We start from the raw sequence: 25,379 nt of genomic DNA, 5'->3' as shown, positions 1-25,379 counted from the left end.
ATCTACCTCAAACTATCTTTTTCTCAAGAGGTTTGTCACTTTAAGAACTATTCTCTTCCTTTTTCTATTGTGCAAATTCTTATTTCCGTGATATTGTTTACTGGTCTACAATATTTAGTAATATATTTTTAACATTTTTATTATTTCTTATTTCTTTGTAATAGAAACAGAAATATAATGCCTGAAAGTCAAACACAAAAGGAATCTCCTGGATTTTCTTTTCTTAAAAATTATACTTCTAGATCTCCTGGATTGAATTTATTTGATTCTACTATATTTGATTCAGAAATCTCATCAGATCAGGTAATAATGAGAAACCAAAATTTTATTTCTAAAAAAATGTACACTGGTACCTCAAGTATTTTTTTTTTGAGAGAAAGAACACAAATGCACTCATACATGTAAGCAAGGGTGGGGAGGAGCAGAAAGAACTTTTTTTTAAAAAAGATGTATTTCTTTATTTGAGAGTAAGCAAGTGAGTGAGCAGGGAAAGGGCAGAGGGAGAGAGAGAATATTAAGTAGACTCCTCACTGGTGCAGAGCTCGAATTGGGGCTCCAACTCACAGCCCTGAAATCATGACCTGGGTGAAAATGAAGAGTCAAAAGCTTAACTGACTGAGCCACAGTTCATGTGCCTAATTTCTAAACAAACTTTTCATTTCTCAGTGTGAAAAATTCTCCAGGTTATTAGTCAGTGTTTTTATTTACATATGTGTACATAACAACATTATTGGTTAATTTTAAAAGACCTAGTTTTCTTCTCATAGTGATTTATGCTATTCAGTGATAGAACAGTAAAGTGCTTATTTCCATATTTGGCAATTGAAACTGAAAATTAAGATGTGCCTTATTTGGTCAGTAGAGACAGCACTGTACTGTAGTCAAGACCAGATTCTGATGCCACCTGGTTGAGTGTGTTCTGGATGTAGGATTTTGGGTACATAGCTTCCTGTTTCTCACCTGTAAAATGGAAACAAGAATTTTTGCCATTGAGGGGGCACCTGGATGGGTCTGTTAGTTGAGTATCTGCCTTTAGCTCAGGTTGTGAGCTGGGATCTAGTCCCCCATTGGGCTCCTTATTAATCAGGGAGCCTGCTTCTCCCTCTGCTTACTGCTCCTCCTGCTGTGCTCGCTCACTCTGTCTCTCTCTCTCACAAATAAAATCTTTAAAAAAGATTTTTACCATTGGTTTTATGGATATTAAATGAGTTTATATACTTAAAGTCTTAGAAAAATTGTAAACAATGAATAATGTATATGGAAGTATAATAGAGTATTTTTTGTTGCTCATTTAAATTAGTCACATTTGGCCAGTTTTATGTGGATTAGAATATTCCTTCCTGTACTCCCAACATTATATTAAATGGTTGAAATTACAAATTTATTGTTGGATGATATAGTTTTATATACTTCATAGTATTTCATGATAAATACTTTGTCTTAATTTTTATCTCAATGCTTATTTCAAAAACAGGTAATTCCGAGAAGGTGTATGCTGGGCATTAAAAAAATAGAACACCATTGGATAATTGTCATTTATAATATTAAGATTAATGGAAAATACATGCATGTAACTTTAACAGGAATCATGTACATTTGGGTAAAGAAGATCACAAAAAGTAGTGAAAAAATTATTGAGTACATAGACATATGAGATAGCTATATAGGAATAAAATACTGTAAATGTGTATTTCTTCCCAAAATAATTTATAAATGTAATTCAATTCTAATCTAATTGGAATCCTGGCAAGATGGTTTATCTTTAATTTTTTGTTTGGTTTTGTTTTGTGGTCTTGGGGTGGGGAATGAGATTCACAGATAATTACTAAGTTTCCTGGTCAAGAATAATCAAGAAAATGTTCAAAAACAAGATTGGCAATAAATTAAGGTGGAATCCTAGAAAAAAATTAATCCAAAATAAAGCAGAGAAGTGATAGAGTAACAAAACTCAGAGAGAGCAAACAGAAAACAAATAGTAAAATGTTATACCCAAATATAAGTTTTAATAATCCCATTAACTGTAAATGGGCTAATCACTCCATTAAAGTGGAGATTATAAGAGTGGATTAAAAAACAGCTCATTGATAGCTACTATAAGCTATCAACAGGAAACTTTTTTTCTTTTTTTTCTTTTTTCAAGTTTTTGTTTAAATTCCAGTTAGTTAACATACAGTGTAATATTAGGTTCAGGGTAGAATTTAGTGATTCATCACTTACATACAACACCCAGTGCTTGTCACAATAAGTGCCTTCCTTAATACCCATCAACCTTTCACTATTTGCAGATGACATGATACACACACACTCACACATAGAGGAATTTTACTCAGCCACCAAAAAGAATGAACTGTTGCCATGTGCAACAATATGAATGGAACTAGAGAGCATTATGCTAAGTAAAATAATTCAGTCAGAAAAGACAAATACTATATGATTTCACTCATATGTGGAATTTAAGAAAGAAAACAGATGAACACAGGGGAAAGGAGGGAAAAAAAAGTAAGACAGAGAGACAAAAGAGACCAACAGAGAGACAAACCACAAGACTCTTAACAATCAGTAACAAACTGAGGGTTTTGAACAAACCCTAGAGAGGAGGTGGGTGAGGGGTTGGATAACTGGGTGATGGGCATTAAGCAGGGCACTTGATATAATGAACACTGTCACTGGATGTTATATGCAAGTCATGAAGCAGTAAATTCTACCCCTGTAACTAATACTACACTATGTTAACTAACTTCAATGTAAATAAAATCTTGAAAGAAAAAAAGGTTAGTGGTTAGGAATAGATACATCATCATAAAAACAGTAAGAAGGTCACAATGGCTATACTTATATCATTTTAGGTAATCTTCAAGACAAAACATATTGCTAGAGATGGATCTTTTTTATTATGTTATGTTAAAAAAATCTTTTACTATGTTACTCATCATACAATACAACATTACTTTTTGGTGTAGTGTTCCAAGATTCATTGTTTGCATATAGCACCCAGTGTTCCATGCAGTATGTGCCCTCCTTAATACCCATCACTGGGCTAACCCATCCCCCCACCTCTTTCCCCTCTAAAAACCTCAGTTGGTTTCTTAGAGTCCATAATCTCTCATGGTTCGTCTCCACCTCCAATTTCCCCTCCTTTGTTTTTCTCTTCCTTCTCCTAATGTCCTCTGTGCTATTCCTTACGTTGCACAAGTAAGTGCAACCATATGATAATTGACTTTCTCTGCTTGACTTACTTCACTTAGCATAATATCCAATCCTTTCCATGTTGATGGAAAAGCTGGATTTTCATCCTTTCTGATGGCTGAGTAATATTCTATTGTATGTATGGACAATTTCTTAAGAATAAAAGGGCTAGGGACAACTGGATGGTTTAGTATGTTAAGCATCTGCTTTCAGCTCTGGTCATGATCCCAGGGTACTAGGATCAAGTCCTGCATTGGGCTCCCTGCTCAGTGGGGAGCCTGCTTCCTCCTCTCCCTCTGCCCCCTGCTCACTCTCTCTCTAAAAAAAAAAAAAATAAAAAGTCCAGTTCTTAAGGAAGATGTAACAATGACATATGTGTATGTGCCTAATAACAGATTCAAAATACAGAAACAAATGAAAAACAGACCATAAGGAATACAGTCAATGATATTGTAATAGCAATGTAATGGGATGGATTGTAGTTATGCATGTGATTATAGCATCATAGCATCATGTATAAACTTGTCAATTCACTAAGTTGTGCACCCAAAACTAATGTAACATTGTCAGCTACACTAAAAAAATACAAAAACAAAAAACACAAACTTGATTGGAGATTTTTAGCACCCTTCTCTCAGCATTTGATTGAATTAGATAACATAATCCATAAAGGTCTATAAAATCTGAACAATACCATCAACCCTCTTGGCCTAACTGACATTTATAGAACACCAACCACACAGCAACTTCAGCTCCGCAGCTTATATAGGCACGTCTTTTTTTATTGCACTGTGCGGATACTGCCTTTTTTTTTTTTTTTAATAAATTGAAGGTTTGTGGCAATTCTGTGTCAAACAAGTCTGCTGGCAACGTTTTTCCAATAGCATTTGCTCATTTTGTATCTCTGTGTCACGTTTTGGTAATTTTCACAATATTTCAAACTTTTTCATTATTATTATATTTGTTATGGTGGTCTGTGATCAGTGATTACAGCTCACTGAAAGCTCAGGTGAAAGTTTTCTATATACATATAACTACATATTTTAGCAATAAAGTATTTTTAAATTTATGCACTTTTAAAGATGTGACACTATTGCACACTTAATAGTGTAGTATAAACATAACTTTTATATCCATTGGGAAACAAAAAATTCATTGTACTTGCTTTATTCTGATATTCACATTTTTGTGGTGGTCTGGAACCAAACTTGAAATATTTCTGAGGTGTGCCTGTATATTCTTTTCAAGTTCTGATGGTATATTCACCAAAACCATATTCTGGGCCATTAAATGAGTCTTACTAAATTTCAAAGGATTGAGATCAAACAGAGCATGTTCTCTGCCCACAATATAATTAAATTAGAAATCAATAAGATAGAAGGAAAATCCTAAGTAAGTAGGGCATGGATCAAAGAAGAAATCAGGAGAGAAAGTAGAGAAGATTTTGAAATTATTATGAAAATTCAGTGTATCAAAATTGAGGGATATTGCCAAAACTAGAATAAAACCATAGCTTTAAATAATATAATTAATATTTTAAATAATTCAGTTGATAGAAAAGAAGAAAGGTCTAAAAATCCGTGACCTAAGTTTTCACCTTGAAAATCTAGCAAATAGGGCCCTGGGTGGCTCAATCAGCCTCAGTCTCTCCACTAAGCTAAGAGCCTGCTTCTACCTCTCCTTCTACCTGCTGTTCCTCCTGCTGTGCTCTCTCTCTCTCTCTCTCTCTCTCTCTATCAAATAAATAAATAAAGCTTAAAAAGAGAGAGAGACCTTGAGTGGGCTCAGTTGGTTAAGCGGCTGCCTTAGCTCAGGTCATGATCCCAGGGTCCTGGGATAGTCCTGCATTGAGTTCCTTGCTATGCAAAAGCCTACTTCTCCCTCTGCCTGCTGCTCCCCCTGCTTGTGCTTGCACTCTGTCTCTCTCTCCCTCTCTCTCTGACAAATGAATAAATAAAATGTTTTTTAAAAAGAAAGAAAATTTAGAAAAAGAGATAAAGTAAACCCAAAGTAAATAGAATGAAAAAACAAAGGAGATAAGAGAAATCAATGAAATAGAAAATAAGCAATAGAGAAAATTGACAAAGCCGAAGTTGGTTCTTTGAAAAAAATTGACAGAATTTATGAACTGGTCATTAAACTGACAAAAGTAAGAAAATTTACCTATTTTATAAATAAAATATTATAGCTCCTACAGACATTAATAATAAAAATATTGTTGAAAAGACTGGTGAGGGGGAAGTGAGAGCAGTCAAATGTGATAATGATACAAGGATTGATAAATTGATCAATAGTATGGGCTAGAAAGTCTTGAAACTTTAAATATTCATCAGATCTTAGTAAGAGGAAGGATTCTCTGAGCATTAAAACAGTGGAAGAAGAGCCAAAAGTAAATAAAAAGAGTTTGGGTTTGGTTCCATAGAGAATTTTTGTATGTTAAAAAAATATTTTGGGCGCCTGGGTGGCTCAGTGGGTTAAAGCCTCTGCCTTCAGCTCAGGTCATGATCTCAGGGTTTTGGGATCTAGGCCCGCATTGGGCTCTCTGCTCAGCAGGGAGCCTGCTTCCTCCTTTCTCTCTCTGCCTGCCTCTCTGCCTACTTGTGATCTCTGTCTGTCAAATAAATAAATAAAAATCTTAAAAAATATATTTTAAAGGCAAAATGATAATGTGATAGAAAATATTTGCAATAATATAAAGAATTAATGTCTTTAATATATAAAAAGCTTATATGGATTAGTAAGAATTACTACTTCAGTAGAGATATATACAAAGTTCTTTAGATGAATAGATAATAATTCACTGAAAAAGAAATTCAAGTAACTTATAAAATCTCTGGGAAAAACAGCTTTCCTTATTAATTGTCAAAATGTAAATCTGTGCATAACAGTATTTATTCAAGTGTAATTTGTATTAGAAAAAAAACCCAGAAGTGACCTAAATGTCCAAAGTGAAAGAATGATTGCAAACCAAGAAACAGACTCTTTTAACTATAGAGAACAAACTGATGGTTACCAAAGGGTAGGGGGTGGGGGGATGGACTAATTAAGGAGCGCACTTATGATGAGCACTGGGTTTTGTAAGTATTGAATCATTAAATTGTTCACCTGAAACTAATATCACACTGTATGTTTTTAAATAAAAACTTCTAAAAAAGAAAGAAACTGTATGGTATATTCATATGGAAGAATATGAAAATTCCATGAAAAGAATCTGGTTTTAGAAAAATAGTGACAGGGGAAAATGCTCATTATGCAGCATTAAGAGGAAAAAAGGGGACAGAAAACTGTGTTGTTATGATCCCATTTAAAAAAAAAAACCTGTTTTACAAAGAAAACAAACTCTTTTGGCAGCAAAACTTGATCTGAACTGATGTGAAGCTGTCATATTTCCCATTATTTTTATAAGCTGGAGAACAATACCAAGAACCTGTTATGTAAAAGGCCTCCAGATAAAGCAAAAGTTAATTAGAATTTTAGGTTATATTAATATTCCGAAGTAGGAACTATCTTTAGTACACTATATATATCCTTTTAATGTATTATCTATTGCCAGAATCAAATCAATAAGCCTTATTTTAATATAAGCAAATGATAGGTTTTAAAGCACAGAAATGTGCTATATAGAATGTTGCCATTTCGTCTACTATAATTATACTTATTAAAAGAACCAGGTTTTATATTCAAATATAAATGCCATATATACTGTTTTACTGATTTCTTGAGTAATACTGAATGGAAATTATTTTTCAGTTTAATGAAAATTATTCTGCTGGAAATTTAAATCCTCTCTCTTCACAACAAGAAATTGGTAAGTGATTTGAAGTTTGCTACATAAAAAAACATGTTAACTTCCTCACTTTTTATTTAGTTTGCCTTCTGATTTTCTCAGGCCCTCAGTTTATTCTCTTAAAATTCTATTACTTCTGCACCACTCACTAATTATTTTTTGTAACAATTTATCTTCTTTCACTACTCCACTTAATTCTCCAATAACTACTAGTGACTTAACAATTATTAAACATTATGGGTATTTTGTATTTATTATCATATTCACTATCTTTGTAGCATTTGGAATAGTTGATTATTCTCATCTTCTTTCCGAAGTTTTTAGATTTCCTCCTATATCTCTGGTGCTTTATTTTATTTATTTATTTGACAGACAGAGATCACAAGCAGGTAGAGAGGCAGGCAGAGAGAGAGAGAGGATAAAGCAGGCTCCCTGCCGAGCAGAGAGCCCGATGTGGGACTCGATCCCAGGACCCTGAGATCATGACCTGAGCCAAAGGCAGAGGCTTTAACCCACTGAACCACCCAGGCGCCCCTCTCTGGTGCTTTTTATTGGGTTTTCTTTCTTCTCTTATCCCATGATTGATTCATTCAACATACAAATATGTATGTATATACATATATTTTATATTCAGTACTGCTCTAGCTCTGGTGATTAGTGGACATTTCTTTTTTCTTTTTTTCTTCTTTCTTTTCTTTCGGTTCCACATACAAATGAAATCATACATTATTTGTCTTACTCTGACTTACTTCACTTAGCATAATGCTATTAGTGTTACTATAAATAGCAGGATTTCCTGGCTTTTTCATGTCTCAATAATATTCCATTGTGTGTGTGTATGTATGTATATACATATATATTTCTTTTCCTTGCCTGGCTGCTCTATCTAGGACTTCCAATACTACTTTGAATAGGAGTGGTAAGAGTAGGTACTCTTGCTTTGTTCCTGATGTTAAAGGAAAACCTCTCCTCCTTTCACCATTGAGTATAGTGTTACCTGTGGCCTTGTCATATATGGCTTTTATTATGTTGAGATATGTTCCTTCTATGCCTAAATTGAATTTTTATCATGAATGGATGTTGAATTTTGTCTAATGTTTTTTCTGCATCTATTGAGATGATCATATGATTATTTTCTTTTATTCTGCTAATGTGATGTACCTAACCTCATTCCAACATACATTTAAAGCCTTTTCTAATAAAAATAACATATGCTTTTGACCAGACCAAAGAACAAACTACAATTCAAATATGCCCACACTTTCTTATCTACTTATTTCTTCCTGAAATCCTCAACTTCCATTTCTTTCTAACCATCTTCCAAGACCAGTTTCCATAAATCCTTTTATTTCCCTTCAACTTTTCATCCCCAAAAGATCTCTCCTTAAATTTTCTATATTTTCTTTTTCTATATACTTTAAAATATTCTGTTGTCTGTTGTTACTTATTAACATATAAAATCTCTTCTAATCACAGATCTTTGAGGACAGGGGTTCTGTTTTATTCACCTTTGTATTGTCTACAACTTGAACATTAATCTGTTATTTTATTTATAATGAGTATAGGAGTTGTTTTTTTTTTAAGATTTTATTTATTTATTTTACAGACAAAGATCACAAGTAGACAGAGGTTGGCAGGGAGAGAGGAGGAAGCAGGCTCCCTGCTGAGCACAGAAACAGATGCGAAGCTCTCACTCTATAAAATAAATAAAAATAAATCTTAAAAAATTCCTTTTAGAACTGTAGAAGCCTTTTCACTGTTCTGTTCATTTCCTTGAACAATGCGACAAACAGTATATTGTAGTAACTCATAAACAATAGTTGAATAAGCTTGACTTCTGCAGTATCTCTCAGACCCAACGTCTTTCCCCATTCACTTTGCTATGACTGTAAGATCAAGCCTTCATTTCTTTCCTGTTATCCCCACTTGTAGACACTCTACTGTTCCAAACTTCCTATGTATTCTTTCCTTAGTGAACCTTATTTAAAAAATTGCTCAAATTATTTTGGTGGGGGCACAGGGAATGGGAGAGTGAGAATTTTTTTTTTTTTTTTTTTTCCAGCATAACAGTATTCATTATTTTTGCATCACACCCCGTGCTCCATGCAATCTGTGCCCTCTATAATACCCACCACCTGGTACCCCAACCTCCCACCCCCCGTCCCTTCAAAACCCTCAGATTGTTTTTCAGAGTCCATAGTCTCTCATGGTTCACCTCCCCTTCCAATTTCCCCCAACTCCCTTCTCCACTCTAAGTCCCCATGTCCTCCATGCTATTTGTTATGCTCCACAAATAAGTGAAACCATATGATAATACCCAACTTTTGTAGCAACATGGACGGGAGAGTGAGAATTTTAAGCAGGTCTACACTCAGTGTGGATAAGGAGGCAGGGCTTGATCTCACAATCCTGAGATCGTGACCTGAGCCGAAATCAAGAGTCTATTGCTTAACTGCCAGAACCACCCTGGTGCCTCTCCACTTGAAAACTTTTAATGGCTTTCTCTTACATATAAAATAAAGTCCGGATTCTGTAGTTGGATGTTCAGTAGTCTTTCCAAGCTCATCTTCATTAATACCCTTTTAATAACTTTTTATTATTTCTCAGTGTTCCTGACAAGCTGAATTGATTTCTGTTACCCTTATACTTCTATGCATGCCTGTTTCTGTGCCTCTGTGCTGTTCTTTCCAGTTAAGGTGTTTTACCCCTTTTTCTGCCATATATACTAGCCCTTATTATACTCAAGTTCAAGTTACCTAAAAGTAATTTTGGATCTATTTGATTTTTCATAGTACAAAGGACAGCTCTTTGCATATAAGAATACAACTATTAATAATTGTAATTATTTGGTAGTAACTATGCAGAATTAGTGCTGAGGTATAAGTTAGCTACTAAAAATGCTTTTAAAACTACTGTTTTACTTACACTTCACTGTTGAGTATGAAGAGTGGTGTTTTAATTTATTAATTATTATTTAATTATTAATAATATTAATAATCACTTAAGTGATTCAGTGTTACCCTATTTATTGTTTACAGTACACCATAATTTAATAGATTATGCAAATTATGTAACATGAATAGCATGGTATTGAAATGTTTATTTTCCTCAGGAAACTTATTTGGAAAACCAGGAGAAGATGCTTTCACATTTTCTTTTTCATCAGACTCTTCAACTCATACATTTGGAACTGGAAAAGATGATTTTAGTTTTCCATTTTCATTTGAACAGGATCAAAACTCAACACCTTCTGTAAAAGGCTTTTCCTCTTCCTCACAAAGTACAACACAATTTACTTTTTTTTGAACTCATTACTAATTTCTCAAATTATTTAACTGCTCTGTAATCATCTAGGGCATAAATTTACATTATTACTTAAAAATGAAGACTACTTTCTTTTCTTGATTAAAGCAGTAATGGGTTACCATAGTTACATTATTGATTATATATTTAAATATTGAGGGAAATTAACCCTATGTCATCAAATTTTGTTTTATTTGAAACATTTGCTGTCATAATTTATTTTGATTTTGATTTTGCAAGCCTTCTTTAGGCAGAATTAATCTTAATAGAATTTGATGCTTTTTCATTAATCTTTACTATACGTATTAAGCCTGCTTCTTCCAGAACCTCAGTTTCATTCTGGTAGTATTTTAGGTGTTTTGATAAGAACAAGAACTTTAGGCTATCAGAAGATTTTTTGGTAGTAACTATGCAGAATTAGTGCTGAGGTGTACTTTAGCTACTAAAAAATGCTTTTAAAACTGCTGTTTCACTTACACTTCACTGTTGCAGTATAAAGAGTAGTGTTTTAATAATAATTTCACAGAATTCATGTTATTGGTAGTGAATAAAATATGTTATTTTCTTCTAATATAACAAAAAATAAAAGTCTAATTTTATCAGTTATTCTAGCATCTTTAGTGGAAAGCAGTTAAATATGAAGGGCTGGAGTAATTTTTGAAAATTAGATCATTGTATTAATGATAATACTGTTATATTTTCTTGCTTAAACTTTTTTGAGGAACATTTAAAATTTTGTTTACTCTTTCTAACAAAAAATTGGCCCTCATGTTTTATATGCAGTATTTGCTTGTGAATTGTAAGTGAAATGAAGATATTTAAATTTTGATGAAATTATATGAATGTATTATTCAATGTCTGTATTTTGTGCTTTCTAAATTGGTTACATTGAGTTATTGAGTAATAAAGAGTCTTGACACCAAATTCTGGTGTGTGAGTGGTGACAGATTTTAAGTTTCACTGCATTTTCTTTCCCTTCTGCTCCACATCTGATCAAGCTGATAAGCAAGCCCAGGGATTCCCACCTTTAGCACCAGTGGGATGTTCAAGCCCTGTATAGGAACTCTTGATCTGGACCCACCCACAACCATAAAAACCCACAGCCATTGATCTCTCAAGCCATTTTAAGACAAACTACGTAGTCCTGCCTGCTTTTTTTAAGAAAAACATCATTATATGAGTAATAAACATTTTCATACCCTATGTATGTGGTGCGATTAGTCTCAATATCCAAGCCAAATTTTGGTGAGAGTCTCTCTTGCTTCTTCAGGGTGTCCACAACATATCACAATTGTGTTAAATTAAGCCTTCCCAAAGACTTGACAGAAGTCAGAGAAAATACAGCTAATGAGTGAAAGAATTTTTTTTTAAGATTTTATTTATTTATTTGACAGAGATCACAAGTAGGCAGAGAGGCAAGCAGAGAGAGAGGGGGGGGGAAGCAGGCTCCCTGCTGAGCAGAGAGCCCGATGTGGGGCTCAATCCCAGGACCCTGGTATCATGACCTGAGCTGAATCTGACTGCCTCTCCTCCCCTACTACAATTCATGTTTAAAGTCATAGTCACCCAGGAAAGAAAATAGAGAGAGGGGGACACTTTGTGTGTGTGCCTAGTACCTAAGGAATTAGAAGGAATCAGCTGGGTTTGGGAGTTGTCTTTTGTTTTCGCTTTTTTTTTTTTTTTTTTTTTTTTTTGCGGGGGGTGGTGGGAATCTGGGGTTTTGTTTTGAGGAAGGGTTGGGGGGGGAGGCGAAAACGGGAGGTGAGGGTGGGTTGAATCCGCCTGTACTTGTTCAAACTTCTATGCACTAAAACTCTTGAGTACAGTAAGACGTGCCCATCACGTGAGAGCATATGCAATCATTAAAAAGCATCTGGCATGCAGTTTAAAAAAAAAAACTCTGTTAGGGTTCAGAGAAACAGAACCAAGAGCATCCATTTCTGTCTTCTGTCCATGTATTTATCCATAATCTAGATTTATTTTAAGGAATTGGTTCTCATGATTGTGGAAATTGCAAATCCTAAATTTGTAGGACAAATTGGCGGGGTGGAAATTCAGGTAAGTGTTAATGTTACAATCTTGAGTCTGAAATCCACAGGGCAAATCAGGCAGGCTAGAAACTCAGGGTTTCTATATTAAAATCTTGAAGCCAAATTCCTTTTTTTGGGAAACCTCTGTCTTTGCTCTTCAAGTCTTCAAATGATTGGATAAAGTCTGTTCACATTATGAATAATAATCTGCTTTATTCAAAATATACTGATTTAAATGATAGTCACATTTAAAAATACCTTCACAGCAAGTCACATACCTCAATATTATCAAAGCCATCTATGAAAAACCCACCGCAAATATTCCAATGGAGAAAACCTGAAAGCTTTTCCGCTAAGGTCAGGAACACGGCAGGGATGTCCATAATCACCACTGCTATTCAACATAGTACTAGAAGTCCTAGCCTCAGCAATCAGACAACAAAAGGAAATTAAAGGCATCCAAATCGGCAAAGAAGAAGTCAAACTATCACTCTTTGCAGATGATATGATACTATATGTGGAAAACCCAAAAGACTCCACTCCAAAACTGCTAGAACTTGTACAGGAGTTCAGTAAAGTGTCCAGATATAAAATCAATGCACAGAAATCAGTTGCATTTCTCTACACCAACAACAAGACAGAAGAAAGAGAAATTAAGGAGTCAATCCCATTTACAATTGCACCCAAAATCATAAGATACCTAGGAATAAACCTAACCAAAGAGGCAAAGAATCTATACTCAGAAAACTATAAAGTACTCATGAAAGAAATTGAGGAAGAAACAAAGAAATGGAAAAATATTCCATGCTCCCGGATTGGAAGAATAAACATTGTGAAAATGTCTATGCTACCTAAAGCAATCTACACATTTAATGCAATTCCTATCAAAGCACCATCCATCTTTTTCAAAGAAATGGAACAAATAATCCTAAAATTTATATGGAACCAGAAAAGACCTCAAATAGACAAAGGAATATTGAAAAAGAAAGCCAAAGTTGGTGGCATCACAATTCCGGACTTCAAGCTCTATTACAAAGCTGTCATCATCAAGACAGCATGGTACTGGCACAAAAACAGACACATAGATCAATGGAACAGAATAGAAAGCCCAGAAATAGACCCTCAACTCTATGGTCAACTAATCTTCGACAAAGCAGGAAAGAATGTCCAATGGAAAAAAGACAGCCTCTTCAATAAATGGTGTTGGGAAAATTGGACAGCCACATGCAGAAAAATGAAATTGGACCATTTCCTTACACCACACACAAAAATAGACTCAAAATGGATGAAGGACCTCAATGTGAGAAAGGAATCCATCAAAATCCTTGAGGAGAACACAGGCAGCAACCTCTTCAACCTCAGCCGCAGCAGCTTCTTCCTAGGAACATTGCCAAAGGCAAGGGAAGCAAGGGCAAAAATGAACTACTGGGATTTCATCAAGATCAAAACCTTTTGCACAGCAAAGGAAACAGGTCAACAAAACCAAAAGACAACTGACAGAATGGGAGAAGATGTTTGCAAACGACATATCAGATAAAGGACTGGTGTCCAAAATCTATAAAGAACTTAGCAAACTCAACACCCAAAGAACAAATAATCCAATCAAGAAATGGGCATAGGACATGAATAGACATTTCTGCAAAGAAGACATCCAAATGGCCAGCAGACACATGAAAAAGTGCTCCATATCACTCGGCATCAGGGAAATACAAATCAAAACCACAGTGAGATACCACCTCACACCAGTCAGAATGGCTAAAATTAACAAGTCAGGAAATGACAGATGCTGGTGAGGAAGCAGAGAAAGGGGAACCCTCCTACACTGTTGGTGGGAATGCAAGCTGGTGCAACCACTCTGGAAAACAGCATGGAGGTTCCTCAAAATGTTGAAAATAGAACTACCCTATGATCCAGCAATTGCACTACTGGGTATTTACCCTAAAGATACAAACGTAGTGATCCGAAGGGGCACATGCAGCCGAATGTTTATAGCAGCAATGTCCACAATAGCCAAACTATGGAAAGAACCTAGATGTCCATCAACAGATGAATGGGTAAAGAAGATGTGGTATATATACACAATGGAATACTATGCAGCCATCAAAAGAAATGAAATCTTGCCATTTGCTACAACATGGATGGAACTAGAGCATATCATGCTTAGCGAAATGAGTCAAGCGGAGAAAGACAACTGTCACATGATCTCCCTGATATGAGGAAGTGGTGATGCAACATGGGGGGTTAAGGGGGGAGGAGAAGAATAAATGAAATAAGATGGGATTGGGAGGGAGACAAACCATAAGTGACTCTTAATCTCACAAAACGAACTGAGGGTTGCTGGGGGGAGAGGGGTTGGGAGAAGGGGGGTGGAGTTATGGACATTGGGGAGGGTATGTGCTATGGTGAGTGCTGTGAAGTGTGTAATCCTGACGATTCACAGACCAGTACCCTGGGGGATAAAAATATATGTTTATAAAAAATTAAAAATTAAAAAAAAAACCTCCACAGCAAAATCTATAATGGTGTTTGACTAATCAATGGCACACCATTGCTCAGCCAGGTTGACACAGAAAATTAACCATCACCGCTAGGATCTTCAGATCTTTCTGCCTTTGCATGACCTTCTCTCCATTTGTGAAATCTCCCTTTGTCTTTCCTTTATAAGAATATGTGGTTGCATGGATCTACTTGGATGGGTAATTGAGATAATCTTTCCATTTTAAGATTCTTAACTAAATCCTACCTGCAAAGATCTTTCCCCTGCCCTTTCGTCGTCATATGGGAAAGGGAGGGAGATACAGATATTTTTAGGGGGCCATTTCCTAGCTAATGACAAAGGGTATATAGTGTTTGTGTACTTTCTTTTAGTCTGTGGTGTTGGAGTATCTAGTCAAAACACTGTTTTTCAAAGTTACTGAGGATAACTCCTGTCTTCCCTACTCCCTATTTATGATTATATCACTCATAATATTGTTAACATTCATTTATGCATTTCATCTTGAATTTATGAATTCCTGTTTGATCCTTAAAATTTTTTTAAAAAGTTTATTTGCTTGAGAGAGCGAGGGAGCACATGTAAAGTAGGGGAGGGGCAGAGGAGAGAGAGTGAAAATCTCAAGCAGACTCCCCACCGAGTGTAGAGCCTGAAGCAGTCTTGTTCTTACAACCCTGGGATCATGACCTAAGCCAAAATCAAGATGCTTAACTGACTGAGCCAGCCAGGCACCCCTAAAATTTTTTGTATGGTAAAACTCCCTCTTTGTGATCTGTTGTTCTATTGGTTTTGACAAATAGAGTTATGTATCCACCACAACAGTACCATATAGAATAGTTCCGTCACTCCCCAAATTCCCTAGTGACGCTTTGTAATCAACCCCCTCCCTTCCAAAGCCTGGAAACCATGGGTCTGTTTTCTGTCACTTTAGTTTTGTCTTTTCCACAATGTCATATAAATGGAAACATAATATATGTAGGTTTTGGAGTCTGGCCTCTTCCACTTAGCAATATTTATTTAAGCTTCATCCTGGTCCTTGCATGAATCAAAAGCTATCTCTTTTTATTGCAAGTATTCCAGTGTATGGATGTGGTATACCTTGTTTATTCTTTTGCCTGTTGATAGGCATGTAAGTGGATTTTGAGTAAAGTAAAAACACCCACGTATGGAATTTTATGTGTGAAATAAGCTTTTATTTCATTTGAGTAAATACCTAGGAATGGGATTCTTGGGTTGCGCAATAAGTATATCTTTAACTTTATAAGAAACTGACAAACTGTTTTACAAAGTGACTGTACCATTTTGTGTTCCTATTCACATCTTTGTGAATACTTGGTATTATCAGTTTTTAAAATTTTAACCATTCTAATAGGTATAAAGTGGTATATCATTGTAGTTTTAATTTGTATTTCCCTAGCTGATGTTGAGCATGGTTTCATATGCTTATTTGCCATCTGAATATTTGGGTTTGTTAAAATAAAAATGGGGTTGTTTGTTTACCTACTGTTGAGTTATGCAAGTTCTTTATATATTTGGTATACAAGCCCTTTATTAGATACACAATTTGCAGATATTTTCTCCCCATCTGTGGCTTATCTTTTTATTTTTTTTAACAGTGTCTCTCACAGAGAAAAATGTTTTTAAATTTTGATAAAGTCCAATCTATCATTGAATTGTGCTTTTGGTTATTTGTTAAATATAAAGGCTCTTTGCCAAACCAAAGGTCATAAATTTTACTTCTGTGTTTTTTTTTTTTAAGATTTTATTTATTTATTTGACAGACAGAGATCACAAGTAGGCAGAGAGGCAGGCAGAGAGAGAGGGGGAAGCAGGCTCCCTGAGGAGCAGAGACCCCGATGCGGGGCTCGATCTCAGGACTCTGGGATCATGACCTGAGCCAAAGGCAGAGGCTTTAACCCACTGAGCCACCCAGGCGCCCCTTTGTTTTGTTTTTTAATTTTGGAGTTTTGGGGGTGTTTGGCTGGCTCTGTTGGAGGGGCATGTGATCCTTGATCTCAGATTGTGAGTTTGAGCTCCACATTGGATTAGAAATTACTTAGATGAATAAATAAATAAATAGATTTTAAAAAATTTTAGAGTCGCGGTGCCTGGGTGACTCAGTTAAACATCTGCCTTCAAAACTGAGGAAGACACAAAGAAATGGAAAAATGTTCCATGCTCATAGATCAGAAGAACAAATATTGTGAAAATGTCTATGCTACCTAAAGCAATCTACACATTGAATGCAATCCCTATCAAAATACCATCCATTATTTTCAAAGAAATGGAACAAATAATCCTAAAATTTATATGGAACCAGAAAAGACCTCGAATAGCCAGAGGAATGTTGAAAAAGACAGCCAAAGTTGGTGGCATCACAATTCCAGACTTCAAGCTCTATTACAAAGCTGTCATCATCAAGACTGTATGGTACTGAAACAAAAACAGACACATACAGCAATGGAACAGAATAGAGAGCCCAGAAATATACCCTCAACTCTGTGGTCGACTTACCTTTGACAAAGCAGGAAAGGATGTCCAATGGAAAAAAAGACAGTATCTTCAACAAATGGTGTTGGGAAAATTGGACAGCCACATGCAGAAAAATGAAACTGGACCATTTCCTTACACCACACACAAAATTAGATTCAAAATGTGTGAAGGACCTCAATATGAGAAAGGAATCCATCAAAATCCTTGAGAGAACAGAGGCAGCAACCTCTTCGACCTCAGTCACAACTTCTTCCTAAAAACATTACCAAAGGCAAGGGAAGCAAGGGCAAAAATGAACTATTGGGACTTCATCAAGATCAAAAGCTTTTACACAGCAAAGGAAACAGGTCAACAAAACCAAAACACAACTGACAGAATGGGAGAAGATATTTGCAAACAACATATCAGATAAAGGTATCCAAAATTTATAAAGAACTTACCAAACTCAACACCCAAAGAACAAATAACCCACTCAAGAAATGGGCAGAGGACATGAACAGACATTTATGCAAAGAAGACTTGCAGATGGCCCACAGACACATGAAAATGTGCTCCATATGACTCGGCATCAGGGAAATACAAATCAAAACCACAATGAGATACCATCTCACACCAGTCAGAATGGCTAAAACTAACAAGTCAGGAAGCGACAGATGCAGGCGAGGATGTGGAGAAAAGGGAACCCCCTACACTGTTGGTGGGAATGCAAGCTTGTGCAGCCACTCTGGAAAACAGCATGGAGGTTCCTTAAAAAGTTGAAAATAGAGCTACCCTACGACCCAGCAATCGCACTACTGGGTATTTACCCTAAAGATACAAATGTAGTGATCTGAAGGGGCACGTGCACCCAAATGTTTATAGCAGCAATGTCCACAATAGCCAAACTATGGAAAGAACCTAGATATCCATCAACAGATGAATGGATAAAGAAGATGTGATGTATATATACAATGGAATACTATGTAGCCATCAAAATAAATGAAATCTTGCCATTTGTGATGATATGGATGGAGCTAGAGGGTATTATGATGAGTGAAATAAGTCAATCAGAGAAAGACAATTATCATATGATCTCCCTGATATGAGGAAGTTGAGTGGCAAAGTGGGGGTTTGAGGGGTAAAGAAGGGAAAAATGAAACATGATGCGATAGGGAGGGAGAAAAACCATAAGAGACTCTTAATCTCACAAAACAAACTGAGGGTTGCCAGTGGGGGGGTGGGGAGAGGGTGGTTGGGTTACGGACATTGGGGAGGGTATGTGCTATGGTGAGTGCTGTGAAGTGTGTAAGCCTGATGAGTCACAGACCTGTACCCCTGGGGCTAATAATACATTATATTTTAATACAAAATAAAAAATGTTTTAAAATCTGCTTTCAGCTCAGTTCATGATCCCAGAGTCATGGGATCTAGCCCCACAGGCTTCCTTCTCAGCAGGGAGCCTGCTTCTCCCTCTTCCTCTGCTCATGCTCTCTCTCTCTCTCTCAAGTAAATAAATGAAATCTTTAAAAAAAAAAAAAACTTTAGAGTCGTATATTTAATTTGGGGTCTGTGATATATTTAAGTTAATTTTTTAAAAAAGATTTTATTTATTCATTTGACAGAGATCACAAGTAGGCAGAGGGACAGGAAGAGAGAGAGGGAAAGCAGATTCCCCACTGAGCAGAGAGCCCGATGTGGGCTCGATCCCAGGACCTCGGGATCATGACCTGAGTCAAAGGCAGAGGCTTTAACCCACTGAGCCACCCAGGCGCCCCTATTTAAGTTAAGTTTTGTATAAAATGTGAGGTATGTATCAAGATATAATGGGGGGGGCATCATTTGTTGGAAAGATTGGCCTTTCTCCACTGAATGACTTTTGTATCTTTCGCAGTAATCAATCAAAATGTTCACGTAAGTTTTTTTGTTTGTTTGTTTGTTTAAGTAGGCTCCACTCTGAGCATGGGGCCCAGTGTGGAGCTTGAACTCACAATCCTGAGATCATGACCTGAGGCAAAATCAAGAGTCCGATGCTTAACCAATGGAGTCACGGGTACCCCTATATAGGTCTACTTGGGGACTCTGTATTATTTTCCATTGATTTAGGTGTCTATACTTTCATCTAGAGCACATTATCTTTATTACCATGAATCATAATGCATCTTGAAATTGGGTGATGCAAGTCCTCCAACTTTGTTCTTTGTAAATATTACTTTAGCTCTTCTAGTAGTTTTGCCTTCTATATTTATTTTAGAACGAGCTTGTTTATTTTTGTAAATGTCTGTGGGATTGTAACTGGAATTGCATTAGCCCTATAGATTCAGCATTTTGGGGGGCGGGTCAGAGAGAGAGAGAATCTTAAACAGATTCTACACCCAGAACCCAATGTGGGTTCAATCTCACAACTCTAAAGTCATGACCTGAGCTGAAATCAAGAGTCAGATGTTTCGCCAACTGAGCCACCCAGGTGCTATAGATCACCCAGGTGACGTATAGATTAAGCATGTTAACAATTTTGTGTCTTCTAATCATGAACATGGTGTATCTCTCTATTTGCTTTCATCTCTTTGATTTCTTTCATTAGTATTTTGCCATTTTCATAGTCCTGCACATATTTTGTTGTACTTATATTTATTTTTCTTCTTTTTCTCCATTTGTTACTATTGTAAATGTATATTTTTTGTACTTTTTATTTTGAATGCCAATTATTTATTACTAGTATGGAGAAATAAAGTTGATTTTTGTGTATTAACCTTACATCCTGTAATCTTGCTAAACTCACTTAATAGGTTTTGTAGCTTATTTATATATTCTTTGGGAGTTTCTATGTAAGTAATGTTGTCTGCAAATAGAGGCAGTTTTCTTTCTTTTTTTCCCTCAGTATAAATGCTTTTTATTTCTTTTGCTTATATTATTTCACTGGATAGGACTTCCAGTAAGATGTTGAATAGGGGGTGGGAAGAGAGGACATCCTCACTTTTTACCTAATCTTAGAGGGAAAGCGTTCAGTTTTTCACTCTTTAGTATGATAGCTGTAGGTTATTATATAGTTGCCTTTATCAGGTTAAGAACATTCCATTCTATTCATAGTCTGCTGTGAATTTTTAATATGAATGGCTATTGAATTTTGTAAGATTCTTTTTCTGCAACAATTGATATTATCATATTGTATTTTTTTCAGCCTATTAATACAGCAAATTACATTGGTTGCTTTTTAAATGTTGAACCAGCCATGATTTTCCTTTTTTTTTTTTAATATATTCTGATTTCAATTTGATAATATTCTTTTGAGGACTTTTGCAATTTATGTTCATGAGAAATTTTGTTTTGTAGTTTTTTTCTGTTGTCTATTGGTATTAGGGCAATGATGGCCTCATAAAATGAGTTAGGAAGTATTCTTACCTCTTCTGTTTTCTGGAAGAGATTGTATAGAATTGTCTTTTTTTTTTTTTTTTTTTTTTTGTAAAAGTTTGGGGAAACTTACCAGTGAAACCATCTCATCCTGGAGTTTCCTATGTAGATGGTTTTAAACTTTGAATTCAATTTCTTAAATAGTTAGAGGAATATACTATCTATTTCTTCATGAATGAGTTTTGATTGATTGTATCTCATAGAATTAGTCCATGTCATCTAGGTTTTCAAATTAATAGTCATAGGGCTGTGTGTAATATTACTTCATGAATCTTTTATTGTCTATGTAGTCATTAGTGATCACTTATAATTTGTAGTCTATCTGTCTGTCTCTGTCAGTCTGGCTAGAGGATTATCCATGTTACTGATTTTTCCCCTCTAAAACCACTTTTTGGTTTCATTGATTTTTCTGTTTTCAGTTTTATTGGTTTATACTTTTTACTATTCCCTTCCTTCTGTTTGCTATGGCTTTAATTTTCTTTCCTTTAGTTTCTTAAAGTGGAAAATTATATTACTTATTTGAAACCATTTGTCTTTTCTCATTAGTACTTAATGCTATAACATTTCCTGTAAACTCTGCTTTAAGTATATCCATCAAATTTTGATATTTTTTATTTTTATTTTTACTTAGGTAAAATTTTACTTCGGTTGGGCACCTGGGTGGCTCAGTGGGTTAAGACGCTGCCTTCGGCTCAGGTCATGATCTCAGGGTCCTGGGATCGAGTCCCACATCGCGCTCCTGCTCAGCAGGCAGCCTGCTTCTCTCTCTCTCTCTCTCTGCCTGCCTCTCAGCCTACTTGTGATCTCTCTCTGTCAAATGAATAAATAAAATCTTTAAAAAAATTTTTTTACTTCGGTTGATATTTCCTATGGGACTTTCTCCTTGACGCATGGGTATTTAAGATTTATTTATTTATTTATTTATTTATTGACAGACAGAGATCACAAGTAGGCAGAGAGGCAGGCAGAGAGAGAGGAAGGGAAGCAGTCTCCCTGCCAGCAGAGAGCCCAACTCGGGACTCTATCCCAGGACCCTGGGATCATGACCCAAGCCGAAGGCAGAGGCTTTAACCCACTGAGCCACCCAGGCGCCCCAACCCATGGAGAGAAGGGAGTTGGGGGAAATTGGAAGGGGAGGTGAACCATGAGAGACTATGGACTCCGAAAAACAGTCTGAGGGGTTTGAAGCGGCGGGGGCGGGGGGGGGGGGAGGTTGGGGGAACTAGGTGGTGGGTATTATAGAGGGCACGGATTTCATGGAGCACTGGGTGTGGTGAAAAAATAATGAATACTGTTATGCTGAAAATAAATTAAAAATAACTTAAAAAAAAGTTTGTTTAATTTCCATACATTTTCTTTAAAAGATTTGACAGAGAGAGAGAGTGCACAAGCAAGGAGAATGGCAGGCAGAGGAAGAGGGAGAAGCAGGCTCCCCATTCAGCAATGAGACCGGTGCCCACTTGATTGCAGGGCCCTGGGATCTTGACCTGAGCCAAAGGCAGATGCCCAGCCAACTGAGCCACCCAGGCGCCCCTAACTTCCACGCATTTAGGGAATTTTAAGTACCTTTCTGTCATTGATTTCTAGTTTAACTTCATTATGGCCCAAGAAATACTTGGTATGATTTCTTTTTATTTTTTTCTTTCCTTCTTTCTTTCTTTCCTTCCTCCCTTCCTCCTCTACTCCCTCTCTTCTTCCCTTCTCCCATTCTCCCTTCCTTCCTTCCTTCCTTCCTTCCTTCCTTCCTTCCTTCCTTTCTTCCTTCCTTCTTCTTATGGTGCAAAAGTGCTTTATTACAGCAGGGGGACAGGATCCGTGGGTAGAAACAGGTGATTGTGAGGTGTGGCTGATGATTTGTTTTTGGTTGGGGGTGGGGTGGAGATAAGGGAATTATCTAAAGGGATTTCTTTTAGAGAAAACTTGTAAGATCCTGGAGGTCTGGCTATTATCAAGCTAAGGTTGCTTTTAGTCTCTAGCAAAGCATTAACATTAAGGCATCTGTGAGTCTCTTGAAGAACGTCACACTCTGCTTGTCTCAGGTATTTATCAAAGGGCTGTACATTAAAAGGAAATTTAATTTTATCTCCATTTCTCTTGTCTTTGTTATATTTTACTCCCTGAACAATTTTGACCTTTAAATCTTCAAGGTTGCTGAGGGTGGAAGGTCTTATCTTCTGTAACTTCTTCCTGCTGAATAGGGGCATAGAGATGTCCCTACCTATGGGTCAACATTGATCTGTTGGGGAGCTTATATATAGGAGTTATGAAAGACAGAGGCCACCAAATCTAAGGTAGATAACATATACGAATCTTCTTGAGTAGAAAGGATCATCTGTTGACTTAAAGTTATGACAGTGAAGGAGTCTCAGCACCAGGTAGAGAGACACTGAAAAAGACAACAAAATAAAGTAAATATTTTGAGAAAGTGGTGCCTGGGTGACTCATTCGGTTAAGTGCCTGACTCTTGATTTTGGCTCAGGTCATGATCTCAGGGTTGTGAGATTGAGCCCTGGATTGGGGCCCCATGCTGAGTGTGAACACTACTTAAGATTCTCTAGCTCCCTCTCCCACTGCCTCTCCTTTGTCTCTGCACATGCATGCACGTGCATGCTCTCTCTCTCTCTCTCTCCAAAAAACAAATATATATATAAAATATTAATTTAAATTTATATATATAATAAATATGTATTTAAATAAATATTTATATATATATATATTTTTTTTTTTTGGAGAGAGAGAGAGCATGCACGTGCATGTGTGTGCAGGGACGAGTAAGCTTTAAGAGCTACCCTATGACAATTGCAATTGTCATAGGGCAATTGCACTACTGGGTATTTGCCCCAAAGATACAGATATAGTGAAAAGAAGAGCCATATGCACCCCATTACATTCCCACCAACAGAGCACAAGCATTCCTTTTCTCCACATTCTTGCCAACACTTGTTATTTCTTGTCATTTTCCTTCAACCACTTGAACTGGTGTAAGGTGATATCCCGTTGTGCTTTTAATTTGCATTTCCTTGATGATTAGGGATGTTGAGCATCTTTTCATGTGTATTGGCCATCTGTACGTCTTCTTTGGAAAAATGTCTACTCAGGTCCTCTGCCCATTTTTTGTCAGATTGCTTGTTTTTGTGTGTGTGTGTTGATTTGTATAAGTTCTTTTTATATTTCAGATATTAACTCTTATTGGGTTATCTGCAAATATCTTTTCCCATTCAGTAGGTAGTTTTTTGTTGTTGTTGATGGTTTCTTTCACTATGCAAAAGCTTTTTATTTGATGTTGTCCTAATAGTTTGTTTTTGCTTTTGTTTCCTGCCTTAGGAGAAATATGTAGAAAAAGGTTGCCATAGTTGACATCAGAGAAATTACTGCCTGTGCTCTCTTCTGGGATGTTTATGGTTTCAAGTCTCACATTTAGGTCTTTAATCTACTTTGAGATTTTTTGTGTGTGTGTATGGTGTTAGAAAATCCATAAAAAATCTAGCATAATTTTATATTATATGTTCTCTATCTAATATCCCTGGTGTCACACTTGCTAACTATTATTTTCTTACAACTTAGCAGTCTGATTACCCATTCACCTTTTTTTTAGACTTACAGTATAAAATACTTGGAAATTAGTTCGGGCATATTTGCCTCTTTTTTTTCCCCCAGAAGAAGTAATCCCATAATTTTCAGTATTGACTTGTTGACTCAGGTTAAATACAAATTATAAAGGAAACACAACAAAAGTTTAAAAATGTGAAGCGGGTGAGTTTAGCAAGAAGCATTACAAAACAGGACATATTTATCTGTGGCAATGGAATTTAGGCAGCATTTTGAGATTCTGAACTAAAAGAAAATTTAAGTTGGATCGACTTTCTTAACTGTACTGAAACCATACCATCACTATTTAAAAATCATTTGACTTGGTTATTTAGTGTTTGATTCAGTGTAAACATTAAGGGAACCCACCATTTAACTGACCTTGTTCTTTCTCAGTGTTTCATTAGATTTTTAAGAGTGTAACTTAGATCAAATTTAAAGCTCAGAGAAATGAAACAACTTTCTACTTGTTAATGTACTTTAACATAGTTAGGGAATAAGATACAAATACTGCTGACTAGAACATATTGAGATGTGTAGATTTATAGTCTAAAAAGCAGAAAAGAGGTGTGCCTGGGTGACTCAGTGGGTTAGAGCCTCTGCCTTTGGCTCGGGTCATGATCCCAGTATCCTGGGATCAAGCCCCACGTCGGGCTCTCTGCTCAGTGGGGAGCCTGCTTCTCTTCCTCTCTCTCTGCTTACTTGTGATCTCTCTCAAATAAGTAAGTAAAAATAAAAATGAAATTTAAAAAAAAATCAGAAAAGATAGTAAACTCAAGAAGAACTTAATAAATAGATAGGCCATGTTCATGGATAGAAAGATTCAATATTGTCAAGATGTCAGTTCTTTTTAACTTGAGCTATAGATCGAATTCAAATGTAGTTAATCCCAACAAATTATTCTGTGGATATAAAAAAAAATGATTCGAAAGTTTATATGGAGAGGCAAAAGACCCGGAATAGCCAACAAAATAAGGAAGGAGAGGTACAAGGTTGGATGACTTACTATAAAGCTCCAGTAATCAAGACAGTGTGATATTGATGACAGAACAAGTAGGTCAATAGAATGGAATACAGAACGCAGAAAAAGACCTACACAAATTTATTCAGT

The 25,379-nt window shown here is 36.1% G+C and overlaps 1 protein-coding gene across 8 annotated transcripts in view; it reads left to right on the top strand.

The window, feature by feature from the left end:
• The window catches only part of C5H14orf39 (chromosome 5 C14orf39 homolog), a 92,038-nt gene extending 80,850 nt beyond the window's left edge, over positions 1–11,188 (top strand). For all 8 annotated transcript variants that reach the window (XM_032344390.1, XM_032344392.1, XM_032344394.1 and 5 more), the window contains 3 exons: positions 165–303; positions 6,937–6,994; positions 10,086–11,188. In XM_032344390.1, the coding sequence (XP_032200281.1) occupies positions 165–303; positions 6,937–6,994; positions 10,086–10,279 (391 nt within the window). In that variant the 3' untranslated portion in view covers positions 10,280–11,188. The remainder of the gene's footprint in view (positions 1–164; positions 304–6,936; positions 6,995–10,085) is intronic.
• The last annotated feature ends 14,191 nt before the right edge of the window (positions 11,189–25,379 follow it).

This window comes from Mustela erminea, chromosome 5, assembly GCF_009829155.1.
Source record: "Mustela erminea isolate mMusErm1 chromosome 5, mMusErm1.Pri, whole genome shotgun sequence".
In the NCBI taxonomy this organism is placed as follows: Eukaryota; Metazoa; Chordata; class Mammalia; order Carnivora; family Mustelidae; genus Mustela; species Mustela erminea.
Note: the sequence above shows the minus strand (reverse complement) of the source record. Positions and strands in the feature narration are given on the sequence as shown.